Source organism: Scyliorhinus canicula, chromosome 10 (genome assembly GCF_902713615.1).
Source record: "Scyliorhinus canicula chromosome 10, sScyCan1.1, whole genome shotgun sequence".
Classification (NCBI taxonomy): domain Eukaryota; kingdom Metazoa; phylum Chordata; class Chondrichthyes; order Carcharhiniformes; family Scyliorhinidae; genus Scyliorhinus; species Scyliorhinus canicula.
Genome location: NC_052155.1, coordinates 185,049,773 through 185,075,726, shown reverse-complemented (window position 1 = coordinate 185,075,726; position 25,954 = coordinate 185,049,773). Strand labels below are relative to the sequence as shown.

At 51.4% G+C, this 25,954-nt stretch overlaps 1 protein-coding gene and 1 long non-coding RNA gene across 2 annotated transcripts in view; both read right to left on the bottom strand.

The window, feature by feature from the left end:
* Positions 1–299: 299 nt before the first annotated feature.
* Positions 300–25,954, bottom strand: part of zgc:101716 (uncharacterized protein LOC492784 homolog) — a 38,961-nt gene continuing 13,306 nt past the window's right edge. The window contains exons 6-10 of the mRNA XM_038808489.1: positions 21,180–21,275; positions 20,692–20,835; positions 18,913–19,328; positions 9,222–9,354; positions 300–1,081 (exon numbers count right to left, since the gene is read on the bottom strand). Of these exons, the coding sequence (XP_038664417.1) occupies positions 779–1,081; positions 9,222–9,354; positions 18,913–19,328; positions 20,692–20,835; positions 21,180–21,275 (1,092 nt within the window). The 3' untranslated portion in view covers positions 300–778. The remainder of the gene's footprint in view (positions 1,082–9,221; positions 9,355–18,912; positions 19,329–20,691; positions 20,836–21,179; positions 21,276–25,954) is intronic.
* On the bottom strand, positions 19,349–21,276 carry LOC119972835. Its single transcript, XR_005462160.1, has 3 exons — positions 21,180–21,276; positions 20,692–20,835; positions 19,349–19,446 (listed from the first exon to the last, which is right to left on the bottom strand). It is a non-coding gene; the product is annotated as an uncharacterized LOC119972835 (long non-coding RNA).

Genomic DNA, 25,954 nt, shown 5'->3' with positions numbered 1-25,954 from the left:
ACTACAAATTGTCCCAAATCACAGAAACAATTTTTACTTCCGCTTTCGAAATCTTTTATCATTTTGAAAGCATTTATTGGGTCCCTTTTTAAAATTAGAGCCAGATCATTCAGGGGCCATGTCAGGAAGCACTTCTTCGCCCAAAGGGTTACGGAAACTGGACACACCAAAAAACAGCTGAGGTTGTAGGGGTCAGCTGAAAGGTTCCGAGGCGGGAGAGCTACCCACTGATCTACGGCTGGTGTGTGTAGCACTTACCTCAAAGTGGCATAGATACAAATCAATTCACCTGAAAGGTATATTAGAAAATGATAAAACAGCTTTAATTTAGAAACACGAGCAGGAAGAATTGATTTCATTTTCACCTCCCCGCTCAATTTTCCTGCAATAACAATATGAGTAAAACCAAAATTAAAAAGGATAAAAACAGCGAGGAGAAAAATTACTTTCCGAAACATCCTAATGTTGCTATCACATACACGGACATTGTTCTCCGCACCTCTGGCTACAAAGCTTATATCAGAGACTCTACACCAATGACTTGGCCTGGCAGCTTCATGGAAAAACCAGCCAGCCAGCTGGATCGCTGTGGGGGAAGTCTCCGACATTGGAATGAGTTCCGTAGAAAAAAGCGGGAATTTGCTTCCAGACCAGTCAGCAGGTTTCCGGGGCCTCGGGTCTGAAGTCGGCAGAGGTCAGGTGCTCGCACCGAGTTTGTGGAACGTTAAGATCAGCATTCGCTCCATTCCATCGAAAGTAGGCACTCTTGCCCGGTGTTTTATTTCCCTGTGGGCTGTGATCTTAGAGCCGGAGTCCCCTTGCTGTCTGCTCCGAGCACAGGGTCACATTCACAATCTCCGGCACTGATCAAACTAGGCTGACATTTTCCGAGGACTTTGTTTCCTTCCGGGGTGGGACCATAGAAGGGTTCGCACCTGAGCTTCTTAAACCACCTCTCCTCAAAGTCGGAGCCTGACTCGATGGCAACGCTGGTCAGTGAGGATGAATTGGGAAAGGTTCCAGGCCTATCCGTCTCTGCGCCATTTTTAAACCTGTCGGGCAAGAGGTCCTCCCCCATTGTCTGGAAAGAGAAAAGGCAGAGTTGATATTATTTAAAAAAAATAAAAATACTGCATTCATGATATAAATTTAACAGAATCACACATTACTTAAGGAGGCCATTTGGCCCATCGTGTTTGTACTGGCTCTTTGGAAGAACTATCCAATTATTGCCACTCCCTTGCTCCTTCCCCATTAGCCCTGCAAATTTTCCCATTTCAAGTTTGTATTTGATTCCTTTACCATGGTTCCTGTTGACTCTTTCTGGCAGTCCATTCCAGACCACAACAGTAAATATAAATGTCGTCACAGTCCCAGAGGACCAGAGGCTGCTTTCCCCGTTGAGCTGACAGGTGGTGGTTTAACCTGAGGGTCACCACATCACAGGCGAGGACGGGAATTGAACCCTCACTGCTGGCCTCGCTCCATATCACAAACCAGCTGTCCAGCCAACCTAGATAAGACAATGTTTCATTTCCCTCCTGGACCTTTGACTCATTACCTTAAACAATATACAGTTTTTGTAAATTAGCATTGTTGTCAAAACCCTTTCATGATCTCGCCCTTCCCTAAGTCTATAATCTCCTCCAGCCCCACAACCCTCCGAGACCTCTGCACTTCAATTTTGGCCTCTTCCCCATCCCCGAGTTCCGTCGTCCACCATCGGTGACTGTACCTTCAGCTGCCTGGGCCAAGAGCTCTGGAATTTCCTCCCTAAACCCCACTAGCTAGCTACCTCTCTCTCGTTTCTTTAGACACGCCTTGGACCCAGCTTTTGGGCACCTGCTCTAATATCTGCTTAAGTGGCTCCGCGTCAAATATTCTTTTGGTTAACACTCCGTGGGAGGTTTTACAGTGTTAAAGATGCTAAATAAATGCAAGTTGTTGTTGAAAATAGGAACTAATTGTCGCAATGATAGGCTAATCCACTTGTCGTGTTGGAGGAGTTAATAATTTTACGCACATCAAAAGCATTTTGGTGTCAGCCATGGTGTGTCCATGTTATCAAAGAGCTTTCAGTCAAAAATCCAAATTGTTTTTTTGTACCTTGCCAAAAGATCGGCTCACTTGGTTTGGGTAAGATGGGTAAAAATAAGCTGCTCCCATTAGCTGATACACTAGGGCACACAGATGCAATGATTTGGAAAGGAGCTGCAGGGGGGAATGCACAGAAGGACATTTTTCCCCAGCAAGCAGACCTGACGTCATAGAATTTACAGTGAAGAAGGAGGCCATTCGGCCATTCTAGTCTGCACCGGCTCTTGGAAAGGGCACCCTACCCAAGGTCAACACCTCCACCCTATCCCCATAACCCAGTAACCCCACCCAACACTAAGGGCAATTTTGGACACCAACGGGCAATTTGTCATGGCCAATCCACCTAACCTGCACATCTTTGGACTGTGGGAGGAAACCGGAGCACCCGGAGGAAACCCACGCAGACACGGGGAGAACGTGCAGACTCCGCACAGACAGTGACCCAAGCCAGGAATTGAACCTAGGATCCTGGAGCTGTGAAGCAATTGTGCTATCCACAATGCTACCGTGCTGCCCAATAAAGTTAGAGTATCCTTCACTGCCACTGGGCCAAAACCCTGGAACTCCCTCCCTAACTGCACTGTGGGTGTACCTACACCTCAGGGACTGCAGTGGTTCAAGAAGGCAACTCATTACCATCTTCCTGCCCGATCCCCACATTCCTTTAGTATCCAAAGATCTTTTGACATCTGTCAATGGTTGAGCATCCCTGGATAGAGAATTCCAAAGGTTCACGACCCTCTTGGTGAAGACATTTCCTCTGATCTGAGTGCTAAACAGGCAGCCTCTTAACCCGAGGCCGTGAGCATTTGTTCTCGGCTCTCAAGCCAAGGGGGCCGACCTCTCGGCATCTATCCTGGGGAATGGTAACCCCACTGACTGGGTATCAGTCTGTACCTTTACTTGATCCAGTGATCACAAACACAGGGATTTTCCTGGGGAATTGACACCTGAAGCACAAGTGGAAATAAATCAGTGCATGCTGGTTAGAAAGCTTCCCAGGAGCAAAGGTAAAATAAATTCTCCCAAAGACTCTTTCAAAATAAGGCCGCTCAGGTCTTGGACAAGTCTGTACTCTTTTGTGTACTTTCAAATAAGCTGGACAACACTTTTCACTGAGTTTCTATTTGCATTGAGTGTATTCCAAGGAAAAACCTCAAGTACAATGCTACCCTCAAGCAGCTAGTTCGAATATTACAACAAGATGCTCCCTGGTTTTTGGTGAGATGGTCTGATCCTGAAGAGGGTAGTAATTTGGTAGGGTTGCTCACTCTCCATACCTCTGGCCCCTCACAGCAATGTTGCGTCACCACCACTGCCCTGTAGCAGCGCTTGGCCAACCTGAAGCGGCATCGAATGAAAGGACATTGTGCTTTCAAAAAATGGAATTCCTTGGAGAAGCTGAAATGAAATGCTTCCAGAACGGGCGGACATTGAGGCTAATGACTGAGCTACACCAAATGGACTGGCCGCAGTGTACAATAAACCATTTTATTTAAAGATCGATCCAAACAAATTCCTGCACATGCAGTCTCGTGCACTACTAACTTGCAGCTTCACTAAAACGAACCATACTGTTTGCTGACACACTGGGCTCCTTTCTAAATGATCTGGTGCGTAATAGACCAAATTACACACACATGTTCTGGAGCCAAGAGAGTTTGATATGGTCTAAAAGGAACTGTACATTTTGTCCTGCCCGGGCTTTAAACAAGCCAACACAAAATAAACCACGCCAAATGTGCACAACATATCTCTCAGTATTTTATCCTATACAATCATTAAAATGGTGTCCAACAGAAACAACATGAGAATGATGATACACAAGATAGTGGTTGTGATATTTTCGACAAATCCAAAACAGATTTGCAATCATAAACTAGCTCTTCACGTCTCTCAGAAGCATCACAAAGCGCTTCTCGCACTTTCAACTGTAAAAGACTCTCGTTATCTCAGTAAAATACGGCAGTTGTGTTGCACAATGCTAGATTCTACAAACAGTAAATAAGATATATAAATGTGTGGTTAATCTGATGATTAGCAGAAGGGGGAAGGTAACTGTCTGCTCGAAGGCGTTCACATGGCTAGTTTGGTGCCGGATGTACTTGATTAACAAAACTTGATCAAAACTGGTCATTGAACTATGGCAGAACGTCAAGTTCACTAACCAAAGAGGTGAGATTCCTCCCATCGAAGATTTTATCAGGAAATTTAGAAGTCAGTGCAAATACCAATATCAGATTCCAGTGAGTCCGATACCCATTACACGCTCAGAAGATTATATTCTTGAGTCCACTCACCCAACCTCTAACATTTGAGGCAAGTTTGAAGTCAATACTAGTGGTTAATCTGTCCCATGCTTTAGCAGACACTGAAATCAAAACCAAGTGTTTTAACTGCTCATAGATGAATGAAAAGCTATTTGGCCAAAATTACTGCACTGTTCTGGAATTGGTACAGAACCAACTAAAATTATTGGAATTAAATAGACTCAGAATAAAAAGCAAACCTTTCATAACCATTAAAAACACACAGTCCAGGCCATATCTGTCTTACTTACAGGAGCATCTGACACTTTTTCCAAAGGACAATTATATCAATAATGCAGAGTTCTCTCTCAAATTAGATGTTACTTGATAACAAATATACAAAGAAGAAAGAAAATTACAGCACAGAAACAGGCCCTTCGGCCCTCCAAGCCTGTGTCGACCATGCTGCCCCATCTAACCTAAAACCTTCTACACTTCCGGGTCCGTATCCCTCCATTCCTATCCTATTCATGCATTAGTCAAGACGCCCCTTAAATGTCACTATCGTACCTGCTTCCACCTCCTCCGGCAGCGCGTTCCAGGCACCCACTACCCTCTGTGTAAAAAAACTTGCCTCGTACATCTCCTCTAAACCTTGCCCCTCACACCTTAAACCTTAAGCCCCTAGTAATTGACTCTTCCACCCTGGGAAAAGCTTCTCTCTATCCGCTTTGTCCATGCCTCTCATAATTTTGTAGACTTCTATCAGGTCACCCCTCAACCTCCATTGTTCCAGTGAGAACAAACCAAGGTTATCCAACCTCTCCTCATAGCCAATGCCCTCCATACCAGGCAACATCCTGGTAAACCTCTTCTGCACCCTCTCCAAAGCCTCTACATCCCCCTGGTAGTGTGGCGACCAGAATTGAACACTGTATTATAAGTGTGGCCTAACTAAGGTTCTACAGCTGCAGCATGACTTGCCAATTTTTATACTCAATGCCCCGGCCAATGAAGGCATGCCGTATGCCTTGACTATCTTCCCCACCTGTGTTGGCCCTTTCAGTGACCTGTGGACCTGTACACCCAGATCCCACTACCCATCAATACTCTTAGGGGTTCTACCATTCACTGTATATTCCCAACCTGTATTAGACCTTCCAAAATGCAATAATTCACATTTGTCCGGATCAAACTCCATTTGCCATCTCTCCGCCCAAGTTATATCCTGCTGTATCCTCTGACAGTCCTCATCTCTATCCGTAATTCCACCAACCTTTGTGTGTCCGCAAACTTACTAATCAGACCAGTTACATTTTCCTCCAAATCATTTATATCCTACAAACAGCAAAGGTCCCAGCACTGATCCCTGCCGAACACCACAAGTCACTGCCTTCCATCAGAAAAGCACCCGTCCACTGCTACCCTCGGTCTTCTATGACCGAGCCAGTTCTGTATCCATCTTGCCAGCTCACCTCTGGTCCCGTGTGACTTCATCGTCTGTATCGTCGGACCATGTAGACAACATCCACTGCCCCACCTTCATTAATCTTTTTCGTAATTTCCTCGAAAAACTCGATCAAGTTAGTGAAAGGTGACCTTCCTTCACAAAACCATGCTGCCTCTCACTAATACGTCTACTTGCTTCCAAATAGGAGTAAATCCTGTCTCGAAGAACCCTCTCCAATAATTTCCCTACCACTGATGTAAGGCTCACAGGCCTGTATTTTCCTGGATTATCCTTGCTACCCTTCTTAAGCAAGCAACCACCACCAGCACTCTGTACTGGCCCATTCACGTTGATGCAACAGTCAAGAAAGCCCAACAACGTCTCTACTTCCTATGGAAGCTAAAGAAATTCGACATGCCTGCATCGACTCTCACAAACTTCTACAGATGTGTCATAGAGAGCATCCTATCCAGCTATATTGCAGCTTGGTATGGCAACTGCTCTGCCTAAGATCGCAAGAAACTGCAGAGTGTGGTGAACTCAGCCCAATGCTTCACACAAGCTTGCCACCCTCCCATTGATTCTGTCTACACCTCCCGCTGCCTCAGGAAGGCAGACAGCATTAGCATTATCAGAGACCCCTCCCACCCAGGCATTGCCTTCTTCCAGACCCTTCCATCAGGCAGAAGGTACAGAAGTCTGAAGACCCGCACATCCAGACATAGGAACAGCTTCTTCCCCGGCCTGCAAAATAGTGACCCCACCCTTTGGCCGGCTTGCGCGGCCCTGTCCGCCCGCCCGCCCCCCCCCCCCCCCCCCCCCCCCCCCGTAATAGTGCCCTCAGCCCCTGACAAAGTCCCCTGCCCGTGGGTCGGCGCTCCCCCAACTGTGGCACTCTGGACTGAGTCCGCAGCCGCCACACCGAGTTGCCGACAGGTGAGATCCATGCTGTCGGGAACTCAGCCGGTTGGGGGTGGAGCATCGGTCGATATGGTGTGCGACGTACTCCTTTACAAACCTATTTTTCCCGGGACACATTTTAATCAATTAGCCGTCCTCTGGGGCCCACGCCAGTCAACCTTCGCGACCCACGCTGGGCGACCTTCGCAACCAACGTTGGCCGACCTTCACGACCCTCGCTGGCCGAATATCACGATGCTTCAATTCCGCTTTCCTTTAACGTGACAGGTGAGCCTGCCTGGTCCTCACGATCTCACTTGTTACATTTCAAATAAGGACTTTAGCCGATCATTTAAGTTCTCACTGCCTCCGTTGAAAAAAAAAGCACTGTTTGCCCTCAAACTTACCATGCTTAGTCTTGAAATCCCTTGGAACTTTTTGAGGATTTTAATTTTTAATTTGCCAGAAGTTCCCTGCATATAATGAACGTGAACTTTGCATCCTGATTTGCTGTGGCACAATTAATAAACCCACACCTCAGGAAATCTATTTGAGACTGCTTTGTTCCTGTTTTCAGTTTCTTCTTCATGGGTTATTCACCAGAGGCCATGGAGCTCACACCAGCACTGCTGGCAGCTACAAAACCGAGGAATCTTTCCCACGCCCAGAACACGTGACGTCAGTGTACCGGACGTGCGACCTGCTCTCTGGAAGTGTCTGTCGATTTTTTAAAAAAAGAATCTGCTCCTGAGTCAGCGCACTGACGTCGGAGAAAGGCTTTCTGCCTCACTGGGCTCCGGGCCTGTGCATTGCTGAGGGGGCCACGCATGCGGCGGACAGCCGGCATTCTGAACCCGGTCGCGGTCAGCACTTTGAAATGAAATGAAATGAAAATCGCTTATTGTCACGAGTAGGCTTCAAATGAAGTTACTGTGAAAAGCCCCTAGTCGCCACATTCCGGCGCCTGTCCGGGGAGGCTGGTACGGGAATCGAACTGTGCTGCTGGCCTGCTTGGTTTGCTTTAAAAGCCGGCGATTTAGCCCAGTGAGCAAAACCAGCCATTAACCAGCCTTTTTAAACCCGGCCGCGTGTTGGGAACTTCTTCCTGCAATCGGGAGCGCTGCAACAGTTGGAGCATTAGCGAGAGGCAGCATGGTTTTGTGAAGGGGAGGTCGTGTCTCACCAACTTGATACAGTTTTTCGAAGAGGTCACAAAGATGATTGATGCAGGTAGGGCAGTGGATGTTGTCTATATGGACTTCAGTAAGGCCTTTGACAAGGTCCCTCATGGTAGACTGGTACAAAAGGTGAAGTCACACGGGATCAGGGGTGAGCTGGCAAGGTGGATACAGAACTGGCTAGGTCATAGAAGGCAGAGAGTAGCAATGGAAGGGTGCTTTTCTGATTGGAGGGCTGTGACTAGTGGTGTTCCGCAGGGATCTGTGCTGGGACCTTTGCTGTTCATAGTATATATAAATGATTTGGAGGAAAATGTAACTGGTCTGATTAGTAAATTTGCAGACGACACAAAGGTTGGTGGAATTGCAGATAGCGATGAGGACTGTCAGAGGATACAGCAGGATTTAGATTGTTTGGAGACTTGGGCAGAGAGATGGCAGTTGGAGTTTAATCCGGACAAATGTGAGGTAATGCATTTTGGAAGGTCTAATGCAGGTAGGGAATGTACAGTGAATGGTAGAACCCTCAAGAGTTGAAAGTCAGAGAGATCTAGGTGTACAGGTCCACGGGTCACTGAAAGGGGCAACACAGGTGGAGAAGGTAGTCAAGAAGGCATACGGCATGCTTGCCTTAATTGACCGGGGCATCGAGTATAAGAATTGGCAAGTCATGTTGCAGCTGTATAGAACCTTAGTTAGGCCACACTTGGAGTATAGTGTTCAATTCTGGTCGCCACACTACCAGAAGGATGTGGAGGCTTTAGAGAGGGTGCAGAAGAGATTTACCAGGATGTTGCCTGGTATGGAGGGCATTAGCTATGAGGTGTGGTTGAATAAACTCGGGTTGTTCTCACTGGAACGATGGAGGTTGAGGGGTGACCTGATAGAGGTCTACAAAATTATGAGGGGTATAGACAGAGTGGATAGTCAGAGGCTTTTCCCCAGGGTAGAGGGGCCAATTACTCGGGGGCATAGGTTTAAGGTGCGAGGGGCAAGGTTTAGAGGAGATGTACAAGGCAAATTTTTTTACACAGAGGGTAGTGGGTGCCTGGAATTTGCTGCCGGAGGTGGTGGTGGAAGCAGGGACGATAGTGACATTTAAGGGGCATCTTGACAAATACATGAATAGGATGGGAATAGAGGGATACGGACCCCGGAAGTGTAGAAGATTTTAGTTTAGACGGGCAGCATGGTCGGCACGGGCTTGGAGGGCCGAAGGGCCTGTTCCTGGGCTGTACTTTTCTTTGTTGTTTGTTTTGTTCTTTGACCCTCCTGACACCCAGCCACGACCCACCCCCGGGTCACGACCCTGGCTTTGAAAATGACTGAACTAGTAGATGCAGTTACCTTGCTTATCGCATTCAGCGCCTCTTCCCTCAGCTCCAGATTGTTGAGTTGCTGCCTGATCTCTTCCTGCAAAGTCAGGTTCCTCTCCAGCACAAAGGACGCCTGCTGTGCCTTAACCATCTGCAGCAGAAGTCTAAGCACAGATGGGTTTCACTGGTTAACCTTTCATATTGCAAAGAAAACTGCAGCACGCAGTAAATACTGAAAGTGCACAGTCTAAACTCATTGACACCACACAGAACGCGTCTCAGAATGGCCAGAATTGGGTCTTGTGGGACCCTGTCATAAACTCTAATCCCTAGCCACTGTCTCCAACCGCAACTGTCTTGAGACTAAACCAGACTGTTCACAACCCTGCTGTCTTTTTGAACGAAATGAGCTTCTGATCACATATCTCTTCAATCGATTTCCACCTCTGTAAATGTGACATCATCCAAAATTCTGCTACTTGTCTGCATTTTCTCCTGAGCAAGCAATGCCTTGATCTTTAAATTTTCACTATTGTTTTCAAATCCTTCCCTGGTCTCAACCCTCCGCGAGCCCCACAACCCTGTAAAGATAACTACAGTCGTCTAAAAAATATATACAAACAGAAAAACCATGATCAAAGTGTAGAAGAATAATGGGTTATAATGTTGAAACATGTAAGATCCTGAGGGCTCGTGTTAGGGTAGATAATGATAGGATCCATATCCAAATAACAAATCCATGCCCCTCCCCCCGCACTCCCCCGATTTTCCGACACACCAAATATCGCCACCTCCTGACTCGGGGTCACCCCCACACCCAGAACCTCGGAAATAACATCTGAGAACCCCCGCCAGATCCCCCTCAATCGTGGACACGGCCAGAACACATGGACATAATTCACAAGCCCCACAATTCAATTCAATCATGGCTGATATTTTCTCATCCCCATTCTCCTGCCTTCTCCCCATAACCCCTGATCCCCTTATTAATCTAGAACCTATCCATCTCTGTCTTAAAGACACTCAGTGATTTGGCCTCCACAGCCTTCTGCGGCAAAGAGTTCCACAGATTCACCACCCACTGGCTGAAGAAATTCCTCCTCATCTCTGTTTTAAAGGATCGTCCCTTTAGTCTGAGATTGTGCCCCCGGTTCTAGTTTCTCCTACAAGTGGAAACATCCTCTTCACGACCACTCTATCCAGGCCACACAGTATCCTGTAAGTTTCAATATGATCTCCCCTCATCCTTCTGAACTCCAACGAGTACAGACCCAAAGTCCTCAACCGTTCCTCATACGCCAAGTTCTTCACTCCTGAGATCATTCTTGTGAACCTCCTCTGGGCCCCCTCCAAGGCCAGCACATCTTTCCTTAGATACGGGGCCCAAAACTGCTCATAATATCCCAAATGGGGTCTGAACAGAGCCTTATACAGCTTTAACAGTACATCCCTGCTCTTGTATTCTAGCCCTCTCAACATGAATGCTAACATTGAATTTGCCTTTCTAACTGCCAACTGAACCTGCACATTTACCTTAACTGAATCGTGAACTAGGACTCCCAAGTCCCTTTGTGCTTCTGATTTCCGAAGACTTTCCTCATTTAGAAAATAGTTTATGCCTCTATTCTTCCTACCAACACTTTTCTACATTGTATTCCATCTGCCACTTCTTTACCCACTCTCCTAGCCTGTCCAAGTCCTTCAGCAGCCTCCCTGATTCTTCAACACATCCTGCCCCGCTACATACCTTTGTATCATCCGCAAACTTAGCAACAGTGCCCTCAGTTCCTTCTTCCAAACCAGTGATGTATATCTTGAATAGCTGTGGTCCCAACACTGACCCCTGTGGAACACCACTAGTCACTGGCTGGCATCCTGAAAAGGACCCATTTATCCCCACTCTCTGCCTTCTGCCAGTCAGCCAATCCTCTATCCATGCCTGTACCTTGCCCCTAACACTCATTTAGCAGCCTCCTGTATGGCTCCTTGTCAAAGGCCGTCTGGAAATCCAAATAGTCCACTGGTTCTCCTTTGCCTAACTTTCTTGTTACCTCCTCAAAGAATTCTAACATATTTGTCAGGTGTGACCTCCCCTTGACGAATGTGTGCTGACTCAGTACTATTTTACCAAGCATTTCTAAGTACTCCGCAATCTCATCCTTAATAGGCTCTAAAGTCTTACCAACAACCAAAGTTAAGCTAACCGGTCTATAATTTCCGGTCTTCTTTAACAGGGTGTTACATTAGCCATTTTCCAATCCTCGGGAAATCTGCCTCCAGTGATTCCTGAAAGATCACCACCAATGTCTCCACAATCTCCTCAGAGATCTCCTTCCAAGAGTGAGGTATTTGTGGTGCATCCGGGGGATCAAGAGGAGGGGATTGGTAGGCTCCCATTGAAGCAGGCAGGGAAGAGCTTCAGGTACCTAGGGGTCCAGGTGGCAGGGAGTTGGGGGGCCCTGCACAAGCTCAACCTCACAAGGTTGGTGGAGCAGATGGAGGAGGTGTTCAAAAGGTGGGATATGTTACCGCTGTTACTGGCGGGGAGGGTGCAGTCCGTTAAGATGACGGTGCTCCCGAGGTTTTTGTTCCTGTTCCAGTGCCTTCCCATCCTTATCCCGAAGGCCTTTTTTAGGAGGGTCAACAGCAGTATCACGGGATTTGTGTGGGCGCATGGGACTCCGAGGGTTAGAAGAGTGTTCCTGGAACGAGGCAGGGCTAGGGGGGGGCTGGCGTTGCCCAACCTCTGTGGGTACTACTGGGCTGCCAACGCAGCGATGGTGCGTAAGTGGGTAATGGACGAGGAGGGGGCAGCATGGAAGAGGATGGAGGCGGCGTCTTGTGTGGGCACGAGCCTGGAGGCGCTAGCGACGGCGCCTTTGCCGCTCCCTCCGAGGTATACCACGAGCCCGGTGGCGGCGGCTACCCTCAGAATTTGGGGGCAATGGAGACGGCACAGGGGAGAAATGGGGGGCTCGATGGAGGCCCCGATACGGGGGAACCATTGGTTTGTTCCAGGGAGCATTGATGGCGGATTTCTGGGCTGGCACAGGGCAGGGGTTAGGAGGTTGAGGGACCTGTTTGTGGAGGGGAGGTTTGCGAGCTTGGCGGAGTTAGAGGGGAAGTTTGGGCTCCCCCCGGGGAACATGTTTCGGTACATGCAGGTTAGGGCGTTTGCCAGACGGCAGATGGAGGGGTTCCCCTTGTTGCCCCCACGTGGGGTACGGGACAGCGTGCTCTCGGGGGTGCGGGTTGGAGGAGGGAAGATTTCGGACATATACCGGGTGATGCAGGAGGTAGACGAGGCCGCGGTGGAGGAACTAAAGGGTAAATGGTAAGAGGAGCTGGGTGAGGAGATTGAGGAGGGGACGTTGGCGGATGCCCTGGAAAGAGTGAATTCCTCCTCTTCCTGTGCGAGGCTTAGCCTCATACAGTTCAAGGTGCTGCATAGGGCCCACATGACTGGGTCGAGAATGAGTAGGTTTTTCGGGGGCGAGGACAGGTGTGCTAGGTGCTCGGGGAGTCCAGCGAACCACGCCCATATGTTTTGGGCGTGCCCAGCATTGGGGGAGTTTTGGAAGGGGGTAGCAAGGACGGTGTCGAGGGTGGTGGGATCCAGGGTCGAGCCAGGCTGGGGACTTGCAATTTTTGGGGTGGCAGTGGAGCCGGGAGTGCAGTAGGCGATAGAGGCCGGGGTTCTGGCCTTTGCTTCCCTAGTAGCCCGGCGGAGGATTTTGCTACAATGGAAGGATGCGAGGCCCCCAAGCGTGGAGGTCTGGATCAATGATATGGCGGGGTTCATTAAATTGGAGAGGGTGAAATTTGCCCTGAGGGGATCAGTACAAGGGTTTTTCAGGCGGTGGCAGCCTTTCCTGGACTTCCTGGCGGAACAGTAGGGAAATAGGCCGACAGCAGCAGCAACCCGGATTGGGGGGAGGAAGAACTGTATACATGGGTCTGCGGGATGTGGCGGGTGCTATCCCTTTCCCTTTTGTTGTTTGGGTGCTTTTTTGTTTTCTTTTCCTTATGTTTGAAGTTGCTTTTGAAGTTTGGGGGTATTGTTCTTGGGGTGTTTGTTAATAGAGTTAAGATGTTTATATTTTGTAAAAATTTCAATAAAAATTATTTTTAAAAAAAAGAGATCTCCTTCAGAGCCCTGGGGTGTAGTCCATCTGGTCCAGGTTATTTATCCACCTCCAGACCTTTCAGTTTCCCCAGAACCTTCTCCTTAGTGCCGGCCACTACACTCATCTCTGCCCCTGACTCTCTTGAAGTTCTGGTATACCACTGGCGTCTCCCACCGTGAACTGATGCAAAGTACCTAATCAGTTCCTCTGCCATTTCTTTGTTCCCCATTACTACTTCCCCAGTCTAATTTTCTAGTGGTCGGATATCTATTCTTGCCTCTGTCTTACTTTTTATATATTGAAAAAAACTTGCTATCTTTTTTTATATTACTAGCCAGCTTACATTCATATTTCTTCTTCTTCTCCTTATTGTTTTTAAAGGCCTCCCAATCCTCTGGCTTCCCACTAATCCCCGCCACAGGTGAAGACCAGCCCATCAGAGCAGCTCCCTCCTTCCCAAGTACTGGGTGTCACTGTCCCATGAATTCAACCCATTTCTCCCACACCAACCTTTGAGCCACGCATATACCTCTTTAATCTTATTGAGCCTGTGCCAATTAGCCTGTGGCTCAGGTCGGAATCCAGAGATGATTACCATTTTCGTTCCGCTTTTTAATTTAGCTCCTATCTGCTCATATTCCTTCAGCAGAACCTCTTTTCTTGAAATACCTACGTCATTGGTGCCAACAGGGACCACTACAGCTGGATCTTTACTCTACCACTCCAAGTTCCTCTGCAGCCAGATGAGATATCCCAAACCTAAGCACGAGGCAGGCAAACTTGGGGATTCTCGATCCTGGTCACAGAGAACAGTGTCTATGTCCCAAACTATACGATCCCCGATTACAATTATTTTCTCTCCCCCCACTTGAACGGCTCCCTGTATCACGGTGCTGTGGTCAGTTTGCTCATCCTCCCTGCAGTCCCTGTTCCCGTCCACACAGGGAGCAAGAATCTCGAAGCTGTTGGACAAGGTTAAGGGCTGAGGCTCCTGTAAACCCTATTTCCTGGATCCCTCGAGCTCCTGTTTTGAAACAAAAACCTCACAATAAACCATCTTTGAGGTAACCTGATTTAGTCTAAAGTGTCTTTACATAGAGTCAAAACACCGTTCTACCCCTACCTTGTGTGTGCTTACACTATTCAAAACACACTATTACAAACCCCAGGTGATAATATTATATTTCTAGTTATTGATGATAACTGTGCCATCTGGATTGTAGGGAACATAGCTTCTCAAGAAATGGACCATAAGAGTATTTTACTCACCACCTGTTCAACTGTCCTCAATGCAAGCAACCATGAGTGTGGGTGTATCATAGAATCATAGACTTTATACTGCACAAGGAGGCCATTTGGCCCATTGAGTCTGCACCGGCCCTTGGAAAGAGCACGCCTCCACACTATCCCCGTAACCCCACCTAACCTTTTGGCAATTTAGCATGGCCAATCCACCTAACCTGAACATCTTTGGACGGTGGGAGGAAACCGGAGCACTGGGAGGAAACCCACGCAGACACGGGGGGGAGAAAGTGCAAAGTCCACAAGACAGTCAACAGAGGCTGTAATTGAACCCGGATCCCTGGAGCTTTGAGGCAGCAGTGCAAACCACTGTGTAGGGGTGTGTGTGTGCATGTATGTGTAGGGGTGCAAGCGTGTGTGTTAGTGCATAGGGGTCTGTGCATAGGGGTGCATGTATGTGGGGGTGCGTGGGTGCGTGGGTGTGGGGGCGCGTGGGCGCGTGAGCGTGGGGGCGTGAGTGTAGGGGTGTGAGCGTGGGGGCGTGAGCGTAGGGGTGTGAGCGTAGGGGTGGGAGTGTAGGGGTGGGAGTGTAGGGGTGGGAGTGTAGGGGTGGGAGTGTAGGGGTGGGAGTGTAGGGGTGGGAGTGTAGGGGTGGGAGTGTAGGGGTGTGAGTGTAGGGGTGGGAGTGTAGGGGTGGGAGTGTAGGGGTGTGAGTGTAGGGGTGTGAGTGTAGGGGTGTGAGTGTAGGGGTGTGAGTGTAGGGGTAGGAGTGTGTAGGGGTGCGAGTGTAGGGGTGGGAGTGTAGGGGTGCGAGTGTAGGGGGTGGGAGTGTAGGGGTGGGAGTGTAGGGGTGTGAGTGTAGGGGTGGGAGTGTAGGGGTGCGAGTGTAGGGGTGTGAGTGTAGGGGTGGGAGTGTAGGGGTGCGAGTGTAGGGGTGCGAGTGTAGGGGTGTGAGTGTAGGGGTGTGAGTGTAGGGGTAGGAGTGTAGGGGTGGAGTGTAGGGTGGGAGTGTAGGGGTGGGAGTGTAGGGGTGGGAGTGTAGGGGTGGGAGTGTAGGGGTGGGAGTGTAGGGGTGCGAGTGTAGGGTGGGAGTGTAGGGGTGGGAGTGTAGGGGTGGGAGTGTAGGGGTGCGAGTGTAGGGGTGGGAGTGTAGGGGTGGGAGTGTAGGGGTGGGAGTGTAGGGGTGGGAGTGTAGGGGTGCGAGTGTAGGGGTGGGAGTGTAGGGGTGGGAGTGTAGGGGTGGGAGTGTAGGGGTGGGAGTGTAGGGGTGGGAGTGTAGGGGTAGGAGTGTAGGGGTGGGAGTGTAGGGGTGGGAGTGTAGGGGTGTGAGTGTAGGGGTGCGAGTGTAGGGGTGGGAGTGTAGGGGTGTGAGTGTAGGGGTGAGTGTAGGGGCGAGTGTAGGGGTGTGAGTGTAGGTGGGAGTGTAGGGGTGGGAGTGTAGGGGTGGGAGTGTAGGGGTGTGAGTGTGGGGGTAGTGTAGGGTGGGAGTGTAGGGTGGGAGTGTAGGGGTGAGGTGTAGGGTGTGAGTGTAGGGGTGTGAGTGTAGGGGTGGAGTGTAGGGGTGTGAGTGTAGGGGTGGGAGTGTAGGTGGGAGTGTAGGGGTGAGTGTTGGGTGTGAGTGTAGGGGTGAGTGTAGGGGTGTGAGTGTAGGGGTGAGTGTGTAGGGGTGTGAGTGTGTAGGGGTGTGAGTGTAGGGGTGTGAGTGTAGGGGTGTGAGTGTAGGGGGGAGTGTAGGGGTGTGAGTGTAGGGGTGGGGTGTAGGGGTGGGATGTAGGGGTGGGAGTAGGGGGGGAGTGTAGGGGTGAGTGTAGGGTGGGAGTGTAGGGGTGGGAGTGTAGGGGGCGAGTGTAGGGGTGCGAGTGTAGGGGTGGGAGTGTAGGGTGTGAGTGTAGGGTGGAGTGTAGGGTGGGAGTGTAGGGTGTGGGAGTGTAGGGGTGAGTGTAGGGGTGGAGTGTAGGGGTGTGAGGTAGGGGGGGTTGTAGGGGTGGGAGTGTAGGGTGGAGTGTAGGGGTGGAGTGTAGGGGTCGAGTGTAGGGGGGGTGTAGGTGTTGTGTAGGTGGGAGTGTAGGGTGGGTGTAGGTGGGAGTGTAGGGGTGTGAGTGTAGGGGTGCGAGTGTAGGGTGGAGTGTAGGGGTGCGAGTGTAGGGGTGGGAGTGTAGGGGTGTGAGTGTAGGGGTGGGAGTGTAGGGGTGGAGTGTAGGGGTGGAGTGTAGGGGGGAGTGTAGGGGTGCGAGTGTAGGGTGGGAGTGTAGGGGTGCGAGTGTAGGGTGGGAGTGTAGGGGTGTGAGTGTAGGGGTGGGAGTGTAGGGTGGAGTGTAGGGGTGGAGTGTAGGGGTGAGTGAGGGGTGCGTGTAGGGGTGGGAGTGTAGGGGTGCGAGTGTAGGGGTGGGAGTGTAGGGGTGTGAGTGTAGGGGTGGAGTGTAGGGTGTGAGTGTAGGGGTGGGAGTGTAGGGGTGAGGTAGGGGTTGAGTGTAGGTGGGAGTGTAGGTGGGTGGGGGGGGGAGTGTAGGGGTGGGTGTAGGGGTGGGAGTGTAGGGTGAGTGTGTAGGGGGAGTGTAGGGTGGAGTGTAGGGGTGGAGTGAGGGGTTAGTGTAGGGTGGGAGTGTAGGGGTGGGAGTGAGGGGTGGGAGTGTAGGGGGGGAGTGTAGGGGTGTGAGTGTAGGTGGGAGTGTAGGGGTGGAGTGTAGGGGTGGGAGTGTAGGGTGGGAGTGTAGGGGTGGGAGTGTAGGGGTGGGAGTGTAGGGTGTGTGTAGGGGGTGGAGTGGGGGTGGGATGTAGGGGTGAGTGTAGGGGTGGGAGTGTAGGGTGTGTGTAGGGGTGTGTAGGGTGGGAGTGTAGGGGTGCGAGTGTAGGGTGGGAGTGTAGGGGTGTGAGTGTAGGGGGGAGTGTAGGGGTGGGTGTAGGGGTGGGAGTGAGGGGCGAGTGTAGGGGGTGAGTGTAGGGTGGGATGTAGGGGTGTGAGTGTAGGGGTGCGAGTGTAGGGGTGTGAGTGTAGGGTGCGAGTGTAGGGTGCGAGTGTAGGGGTGCGGTGTAGTGCGAGTGTAGGGGTGGAGTGTAGGGGTGGGTGTAGGGGTGTGAGTGTAGGGGTGGGAGTGTAGGGGTCGAGTGTAGGGGTGTGAGTGTAGGGTGTGAGCGTAGAGGCTAAATGACAAAAGTGCTGGGGAAAAGGAAGAGTAAGAGAAAGGGGGGGGGGGAGAACAAAGAAGACTATAGTATGCACACAGACTAAGAAATAAGAATAATGTGTTATTACATACACTATCATCTGAAAATTCTTTGCAGATTCAGGGCTGAAGAGATACAGCATGAATTGCAAATCTCCAGAACCTGCTGGTTGATTTAGGAACATAGAATACAGAAGGAAGCCATTCGGCCCCATCGAGTCTGCACCGACCCACTTAAGCCCTCACTTCCACCCTTACCCCCGTAGCCCAATAACCCCTCCTAACCTCTTTGGTCACTAAGGACAATTTATCATGGCCAATCCACCTAACCTGCAACGTCTTTGGACTGTGGAGGAAACCGGAGCTATCCGGAGGAAACCCACGCAGAGATTTGGGAGAACGTGCAGACCCCGCACAGACAGTGACCCAGTGGGGAACTGAACCTGGGACTCTTGGAGCTGTGAAGCCACAGTGCTATCCACTTGTGCTACCGTGTAGCCATTCTACTTATTGATTCATACAAACCTCCTTCTCATCTCTTACTTTCAAAGGCTTGCTGGATTGTACATTAATTGCCCATCAAATCTGTCACAGAAAGCAAAGGCTGGACCTTTATAGCTTTAAGTATCTTTCTATAATGTGATCATTGTTAATGGAAGCAATTAAATTGACCCAGAAAGGGAACAATTTAAAACTGTTATTAAAAGGTCAATTTTCTTTTGCTGTTTTCTTTGTGTGTTGGATTTGACTTACTTCACCAGCTTTCCTTGCCATTGTCCCTCTGTTCACTTTTGCAGCTGCCCTCACATTGCCAACAACATACAAGGCAAGTACAATCATGGTCACAGGGCTCGGTAAGGGTCTAGCAGCGTACACTGCAAACTGGGCACGGTAGCAGTGATCGCACTGTGTGTTCGGAGTCTGCACGTTCTCCCCCGTGTCTGGCGTGGGTTTGCTCCAGGTGCTCCGGTTCCTCCCACAAGTCCCGAAAGACGTGCTGTTAGGTGAATTGGACTTCTGAATTCTCCCTCAGTGTACCCGAACAGGCGCCAGAATGTGGCGACTAGGGGATTTTTCACAGTAACTTAATTGCAATGTTAATGTAAGCCTACTGTGACACTAATAAAGATTATATTATATCTGACCTGGTGAACACAGACACCACAACCTACTCACTTTGCATGCATACCTTGCTCTTACAAAGGAGGAACATGCAAACAGCCACAGATCCCTCAGCTGCTGCCCACTTTTGGAATCAACTTCGATGCTATTGCCAACCGCTGAATAGAAAGAGACAACGTTGCCTGTATCCAGACAGTTCTTAAAGTTGCTTGGAACTGTTGGATAAGAATTCTCGTCCTTGGATGCATTCCTGGGGGAAAACTGTCCGCCTTTTAGAAGGATCTTGCTCTGTTTTTGAGGCCTTGCACAGTCAGCTTTGGTTATAGATGTTTCTGTCTCGACAGTTGTTCTCTTCTGGGCATTCTGAAACAATGCCCATTGTTGCAGGCTGAGACCATTGTCGTGGGTAACATGGCCTGAGCTAGACCTAGGTAAGACCCAGCTAGCTTCTTCCAGCACCATGGGCTGAGAGGGTGCAAGGAACTAATTGTGCAAAACAGCAGAGCTCTCGGGACAGATTTCCGGCATTCCGATAGATCAGAATATCGAGGTTAAGAACCGTGGTGAGATGGTCTGTGTTGGTTACTTACTACTCCGCTCTCTGGTGACAGAATGAAAATAACAGAATCGAAAATAAGGAAAAGTCCAAGCTCTTAATATAAGCAGAAATTAAATAAGGACGCTGAGTGCATGCGACTTACTTTGCTGTGTAATTAAGATTAGTCCTTATCTGCAGCACATTATCATCATGGAATTTACACTGCAGGAGGCCATTTGGCCTCATCGAGTCTGCACGGCTCTTACAAAGAGCATCCTACTCACGCCCACGCCCCCCTCCCTATCCCCGTAACCCCCACTTAACTTTTTGGCCCAAAGGGCAATTTAGCATGACCAATTCACCTAACCCGCACATCTTTGGACTGTGGAGGAAACCGGAGCACCCGGAGGAAACCCACGCAGACACGGAGAACGTGCAGACTCCGCAGACGGTGACCCAGCCGGGAATCGAACCCGTGACCCCGGAGCTGTGAAGCAACTGTGCTAACCACTGTGCCACCGTATCATAGAAGCATACATACAGAAGATGGCTTTCAGCCTATCAGGCCTGTGGCGGCTCTTTGAAGAGATATCCAAATAATTGCGCTCCCTCTGCTCTTTCTTGTAACCAGGGAAATTTCTCCTTTTCAAGGAATTATCACATATTTCCTTAACTGCATTTCCTGAACATTATTCCAAAGTTTTTATTTTATTTAAATTTACACTTTTGCTTTAATTTGATGTCTTTATTTGAGCAGTATTTTCTGGTGGAAATGCCATTTACAAGCATTCTCACACCTGACTCACAATGCTGTGGGTTCCGGCCCCACTTCAGGACCTGGAATGCAGAAAGGCGGACGCCCCAACATAGTACTGAGGGTATGTTGTAATGCAAAACATGGCAGGCGATCTGTGCACAGCGAGCTCCTCAAACAACAACAACGTGACCATGACCAGATAATCTGTTCCTGGTGAAGTTGCTCGAGGGATAAATATTGACCAAAAACACTGCTCTCCTTCAAAATAGCCGCCATGGGAATACCTGACACCCAGCTGAGAGGGAGAAGGGGCTTCAGTTTCATGGATCATTTGAAAGGAGGCGCCTGCGATAATGCAGCACTCCCTCAGTACTGCACTGGGACTGTCGGCCTGGACTGCGAGTGGGATTTGAACCCCTGACCGAGTGGCTCAGAGGTGAGTGCGCTCCCCACGGCGCTGCAGCTGGACACTTCTGTACTCTGTCATACAACAGTATTTTTTTGATAACCATGTATTTTCATAACGCCACGCAATTTAATTTCAGACTAACCAACTTTTGTGCTATGTCCAAGGCATCTTCAGGTCTGCCAAGGAAGCACAGGCAGCGAGCTTGGGCCTCCTGTAGATCTCGTCTGACAGCTATATTTGACTCCGGAACGAGGGACAGGCTGCTGGAATATTCGCACAACGCTTTCTGGGAAAGAAAAGGTGTGGCAGGGCATGCATTATCCAGTATCTGTGTGATCAAGTGGCCGTTTGCAATGATATTTTTAGGCTATTACTAAACCCGAGACAGCCAAAGGGCGCCTTAAAATAAAAAGTACATCTGCAAACAAAGTATGCATTCTCCCCCCAAATTGAAGACTTTGTAGCGATGCAACACAAGATTTTCTGGCAATGGTATCGAGAAGACCGCGTCCTTTTTACATCTCTTAAGTCCCTGTTTTAAATAAACAAGGCCCCAGAGGCTTTTGAGAAGCATTAAAATGTTACAGGATCTTCCCTTGGTCAGGGCAAACCCTCCAGATTTCTAGATACCTGATAATCCTGAGACTTGAATGCCAAATCGCCCCGAAACTTCAGTGCAGTCAGCTTCTCCACATCGTCATCCGTGCAGATCTCACCCCAAAACCACTGAAAGTCATCAGGGGCAATAAAGATTTAATTCAATGTAGGATTCATTAAAAAAAAAGAATCTACTGCAGAGTTACTGATTCAAGTGGGATTTGTGATATGGAAATCGCTGACAACTTTCCACATCAGCCAGAAGACACCTAAAAACGTTGTCAAATTGATGAGTAAATGTTTTTTTTTTACAGAGAGGACAATCAACAGCAACAGTGATACGGAGAGCTGTTATCTCTGATGAGGCCTCAGCTGGGGTATTATGTCCAATTCTGGGCACCGCACTTTAGGAAGGAGGTCAAGGTGTCGGGAGAGGGTGCCGAGGAGATTTATTAGCATGGTTACCAGAGGTAAGGAACATCAATTTCATGGAAAGAATGGAGAAGCTGGAATTGTTCTCCTTAGAGCAGAGAAAGGTTAGCGGAAAATATAATAGAGGTGTTCCAAATTATCAAGAGTTTTAATGAGGAAAACCTACTTCTACTGGCAGGAAGATCAGAAACGGATTTAAGGTAACTGGCACATTAACCTTCCTTCCAGTGAAAGCTTGGAAAGGGAATCGGATTAATATGTGAAAAGGACAACTTTCCCAGACTATGCGGAAAGAGCTGGGGACGATTTGGACTGCTCCTTCAAAGTGCTGACACAGAGACGATGGGCTGAATGGCCTACTCCTGTGTTGCTTCAACATATGAACTGCTGGAATGGGAGTCGAGGTCAGGACACTGGGCACATTTAGCTAAAACTAAGCTATGGTAGGTTTGGTATTCTGAAGGCATGAGATCTAACGGACCTTCATCATTCAAACCCACCCTCCACTTTAAAAAAAACACCGGTTATTGAAGGATAATCTATGGGCTGCACAGTGGTTAGCACTGCTGCCTCACAGCGTTGAGGTCCCAGGTTCGATCCCGGCTCTGGGTCACTGTCCGTGTGGAGTTTGCACATTCTCCCCTGTGCCTGCGTGGGTTTCACCCCCACAACCCGAAGATGTCAGGATAGGTGGATTGGCCACGCTAAATTGCAAAGATGGTCAAAGAGAAATTGCAAACGCACCTAATAACTTGCAAAATGGGCAAATAATTGGCAAACAATTTCACCGTAGATAAATGACGTAGTAAATTTTGGCAAGAAGAATAATGAGGTTACATATTACTTGGGACCATAGGAATCTAAATGGGAACTAAGAGTACAAATACACAAATCACAAAACCTTGTCCCACAGGTTAACAAGGTGATTTAAAACTAAATTTTAACATGGGGGGGGGTTATTCTTAGAGGAAGGGAAAAGTATAGTTTGTTTTGAACCTTTGTCAGATCACATCTGGAGCACTGCGTACCACTCATAAAAAAGATACAGAGGCACTGAAGGGGACAAAGAAGACTTCCAAATTAAATCAGAAACGTAAGGTAATCCTATCAGGAAATTATGAATTTGTGAGTTTCTTTTCTCTTGAAAAGGGAAGGCCGAGGGGTGACCAAATGCAGGTCTTTAATATTCTGAAAGATTTTGCTATGGGTAGAGAGTGTTTCCTCTCATAGGGAAGCTAGAGACCGTCGCATAAGATTGTCACCAAGAAATTCAACTGGGAATTCAGAGGAAACTTACTTGGCCAGAGAGTAGTGCGAATGTGGGAATGGCTACCAGCAGGAGTGGTTGGAGCCAAAGAGTGTAAACGCATTTATGGGGAAGCTACATAATAATGATCATGGATGTTATTTTAATCAAGAAACACATTTGTGGGCAGCACGGTAGCACAATGGTTAACACTGTTGCATTCACAGCTCCAGGGTCCCAGGTTCGATTCCCAGGCTTGGGTCACTGTCTGTGGGGAGTCTGCACATTCTTCCCCCGTGTCTGCGTGGGTTTCCTCCGGTGCTCCGTTTCCTTCCACAAGTCCCAAAGACGTGCTGTTAGGTGAATTGGACATTCTGAATTCTCCCTCTGTGCACCCGACAGGCGCCGGGTGACAAACTAGGGGCTTTTCACAGTACTTCATTGCAGTAAGCCTACTTGTGACAGTAATGATTATTATTTAAAATTATTAGGTCGGTGGATTGGCCATGCTGAATTCACACTCAATTGGGAAAATAGAATATTTATTTAAAAGAATCTGGTCCATGATTGCCCTGCCCCCCAAATCCTTTCTCCACCCCCCAATCCCCCCTGCCCCCATATCTCCCTGCCCCCCCATATCCCCCTGCCTGCCCCCCTATCCCCCTGCCTGCCCCCCCATATCCCCCTGCCTGCCCCCCCCCTATCCCCCTGCCTGCCCCCCCCATATCCCCCTGCCTGCCCGCCCCCCATATCCCCCTGCCTGCCCGCCCCCCCTATATCCCCCTGCCTGCCTGCCCCCCCCATATCCCCCTGCCTGCCCCCCCCTATCCCCCTGCCTGCCCCCCCCATATCCCCCTGCCTGCCCCCCCCATATCCCCCTGCCTGCCCCCCCATCCCCCTGCCTGCCCCCCCCATATCCCCCTGCCTGCCCCCCCCATATCCCCCTGCCTGCCCCCCCCATATCCCCCTGCCTGCCCGCCCCCATATCCCCCTGCCTGCCCGCCCCCCCTATCCCCCTGCCTGCCCATATCCCTGCCTGCCCCCCCCATATCCCCCTGCCTGCCCCCCCTATATCCCCTGCCTGCCCCCCCCCATCCCCCTGCCTGCCCCCCCCATATCCCCCTGCCTGCCCCCCCATATCCCCCTGCCTGCCGCCCCCCCTATATCCCCCTGCCTGCCCCATATCCCCCTGCCTGCCCCCCCCATATCCCCCTGCCTGCCCCCCCCCATCCCCCTGCCTGCCCCCCCCATATCCCCCTGCCTGCCCGCCCCCCCCATATCCCCCTGCCTGCCCGCCCCCCCATACATCCCCTACCCCCCCATACGCCCCCATATATCTCCCGCCCCCCGCCCGCGTAGTTTCCAGACGCTCACCCCCGGTTTGGCAGACTCGGGCTCGGTAAGGTTCCCGCCCTGCCCCCGCCTGTCCCGCGAGGCCCCGAACACGGAATCATCGAACTCCCACCCGGGCCGCCATCACCTCAGCTCAGCCCGGCCGGGGTGGGGGGACAGCAGCCCCGCCCCCATCCCGCAGCCCCGCCCCATCCCTGCTCTCCCGCCAAAACCCCTCCCCCTCCCGCAGCCCCGCCCCTTCCCCCGCCCCCCCCATCCCTCCCTCCCGCCAAAAACCCCTCACCCTCCCCAGCCCCGCCCCATCCCGCCTCTCCCGCCAAAACCCCTCCCCTCCTGCAGCCCCTCCCCCGTCCCTCCTCTCCGCCGCCAAAACCCCTCCCCTCCCACAGCCCCGCCCCCTCCCTCCAGCCCCGCATCCATCCCTCCTCCGCCAAAAACCCCTCCCCAGCCCCGCCCCTTCCCCAGCCCCTCCCCATCCCTCCTCCCCGCCAAAACCCTCCCCCTCCCGCAGCCCCGCCCCATCCCTCCTCTCCTGCCAAACCCCTCCCCCTCCCGCAGCCCCCCCCATCCCTCCTCCCCCTACCGCACCCCGCCCCTACCCCAGCCCCTCCCCATCCCTCCTCTCCCCCAAAACCCCTCCCCCATCCCCCCCCTCCCCAGCCCTCCCTCCCGCCAAAACTCCTCCCCGTCCCGAGCCCCTCCCCTTCCCTCCCCCCAATGGAACAGCAGCCCCTCCCCCATCTCTCCTCTCCCGCCAAAACCCCCCCCAACCCCATCCCCCGCCTCTCCCCAACCCTCCCCCATCCCTCCTCTCCCACAAAACCCTCCCCCTCCCCCTCCCCCAGCGCCCCGCCCCTCCCCTCCCCTCCCCTCCCCTCCCTCCCCTCCCCACCTCCATCCCTCCTCTCCCCCGCCAAAACCCCTCCCAAACCCGCCCCCCACCCGCCCCGCCCCCCTGCCACTCCCAACCCACCCTGCCCCTCGCCCCAATTGGGGAGCAGCCGCCCCTCCCCCATCCCTCCTCTCCCGCCAAACCCCTCCCCCAACCCAGCCCCCTCCCCCAACCCCCCAGCGGTGGGGATACAGCAGCCCCTCCTTCATCCCTCCGCCCGCCAAACCCCTCCCCACCCCAACCCCGCCCTCCCCAACCCCGCCCCATCCCTCCTCTCCCGCCAAAACCCCTCCCCCTTCCACAGCCCCCCCTCCCCTCCCCCTCCCCTTCCCCCAAGCGGGGAGACAGCAGCCCCTCCCACTCTCTCCTCTCCCGCCAAAACCCCCCCCCCAACCCCTCCCCGCCCCTTCCCCAACCCTACCCCATCCCCCTCTCCCGCCAAACCCCTCACCCTCCCGCAGCCCCGCCCCTCCCCTCCCTTCCCCTCCTCCATCCCCCTCTCCTGCCAAACCCCTCCCCAACCCCGCCCCCAGCCCCCCAACCCCGCCCCCCCAACCCCGCCCCTTCCCCCCCCAAGCGGGAGACAGCATCCTCCCCATCCCTCCTCTCCCACCAAAACCCCTCCCCAACCCCGCCCCTTCCCCAAACCTCCCCCCCCCCCCTTCCCCACCCTCCCCCAGCCCCACCCCTTTCCCAACCCCGCCCCTCCCTTCCCCAACCCTCCCCAGCCCCGCCCCTTCCCTTCCCCCAAGCGGGAGACAACAGCCCTCTCCCCACCCTCCCTGAACCCCCTCCCCAAACCCCTCCACCAAACCCCTTCCCCCCCACCCCTTCCCCCCAAAGCGGAAGACAGCAGCCCCTCCCCTCTCCCCAAAACCCCCCCTG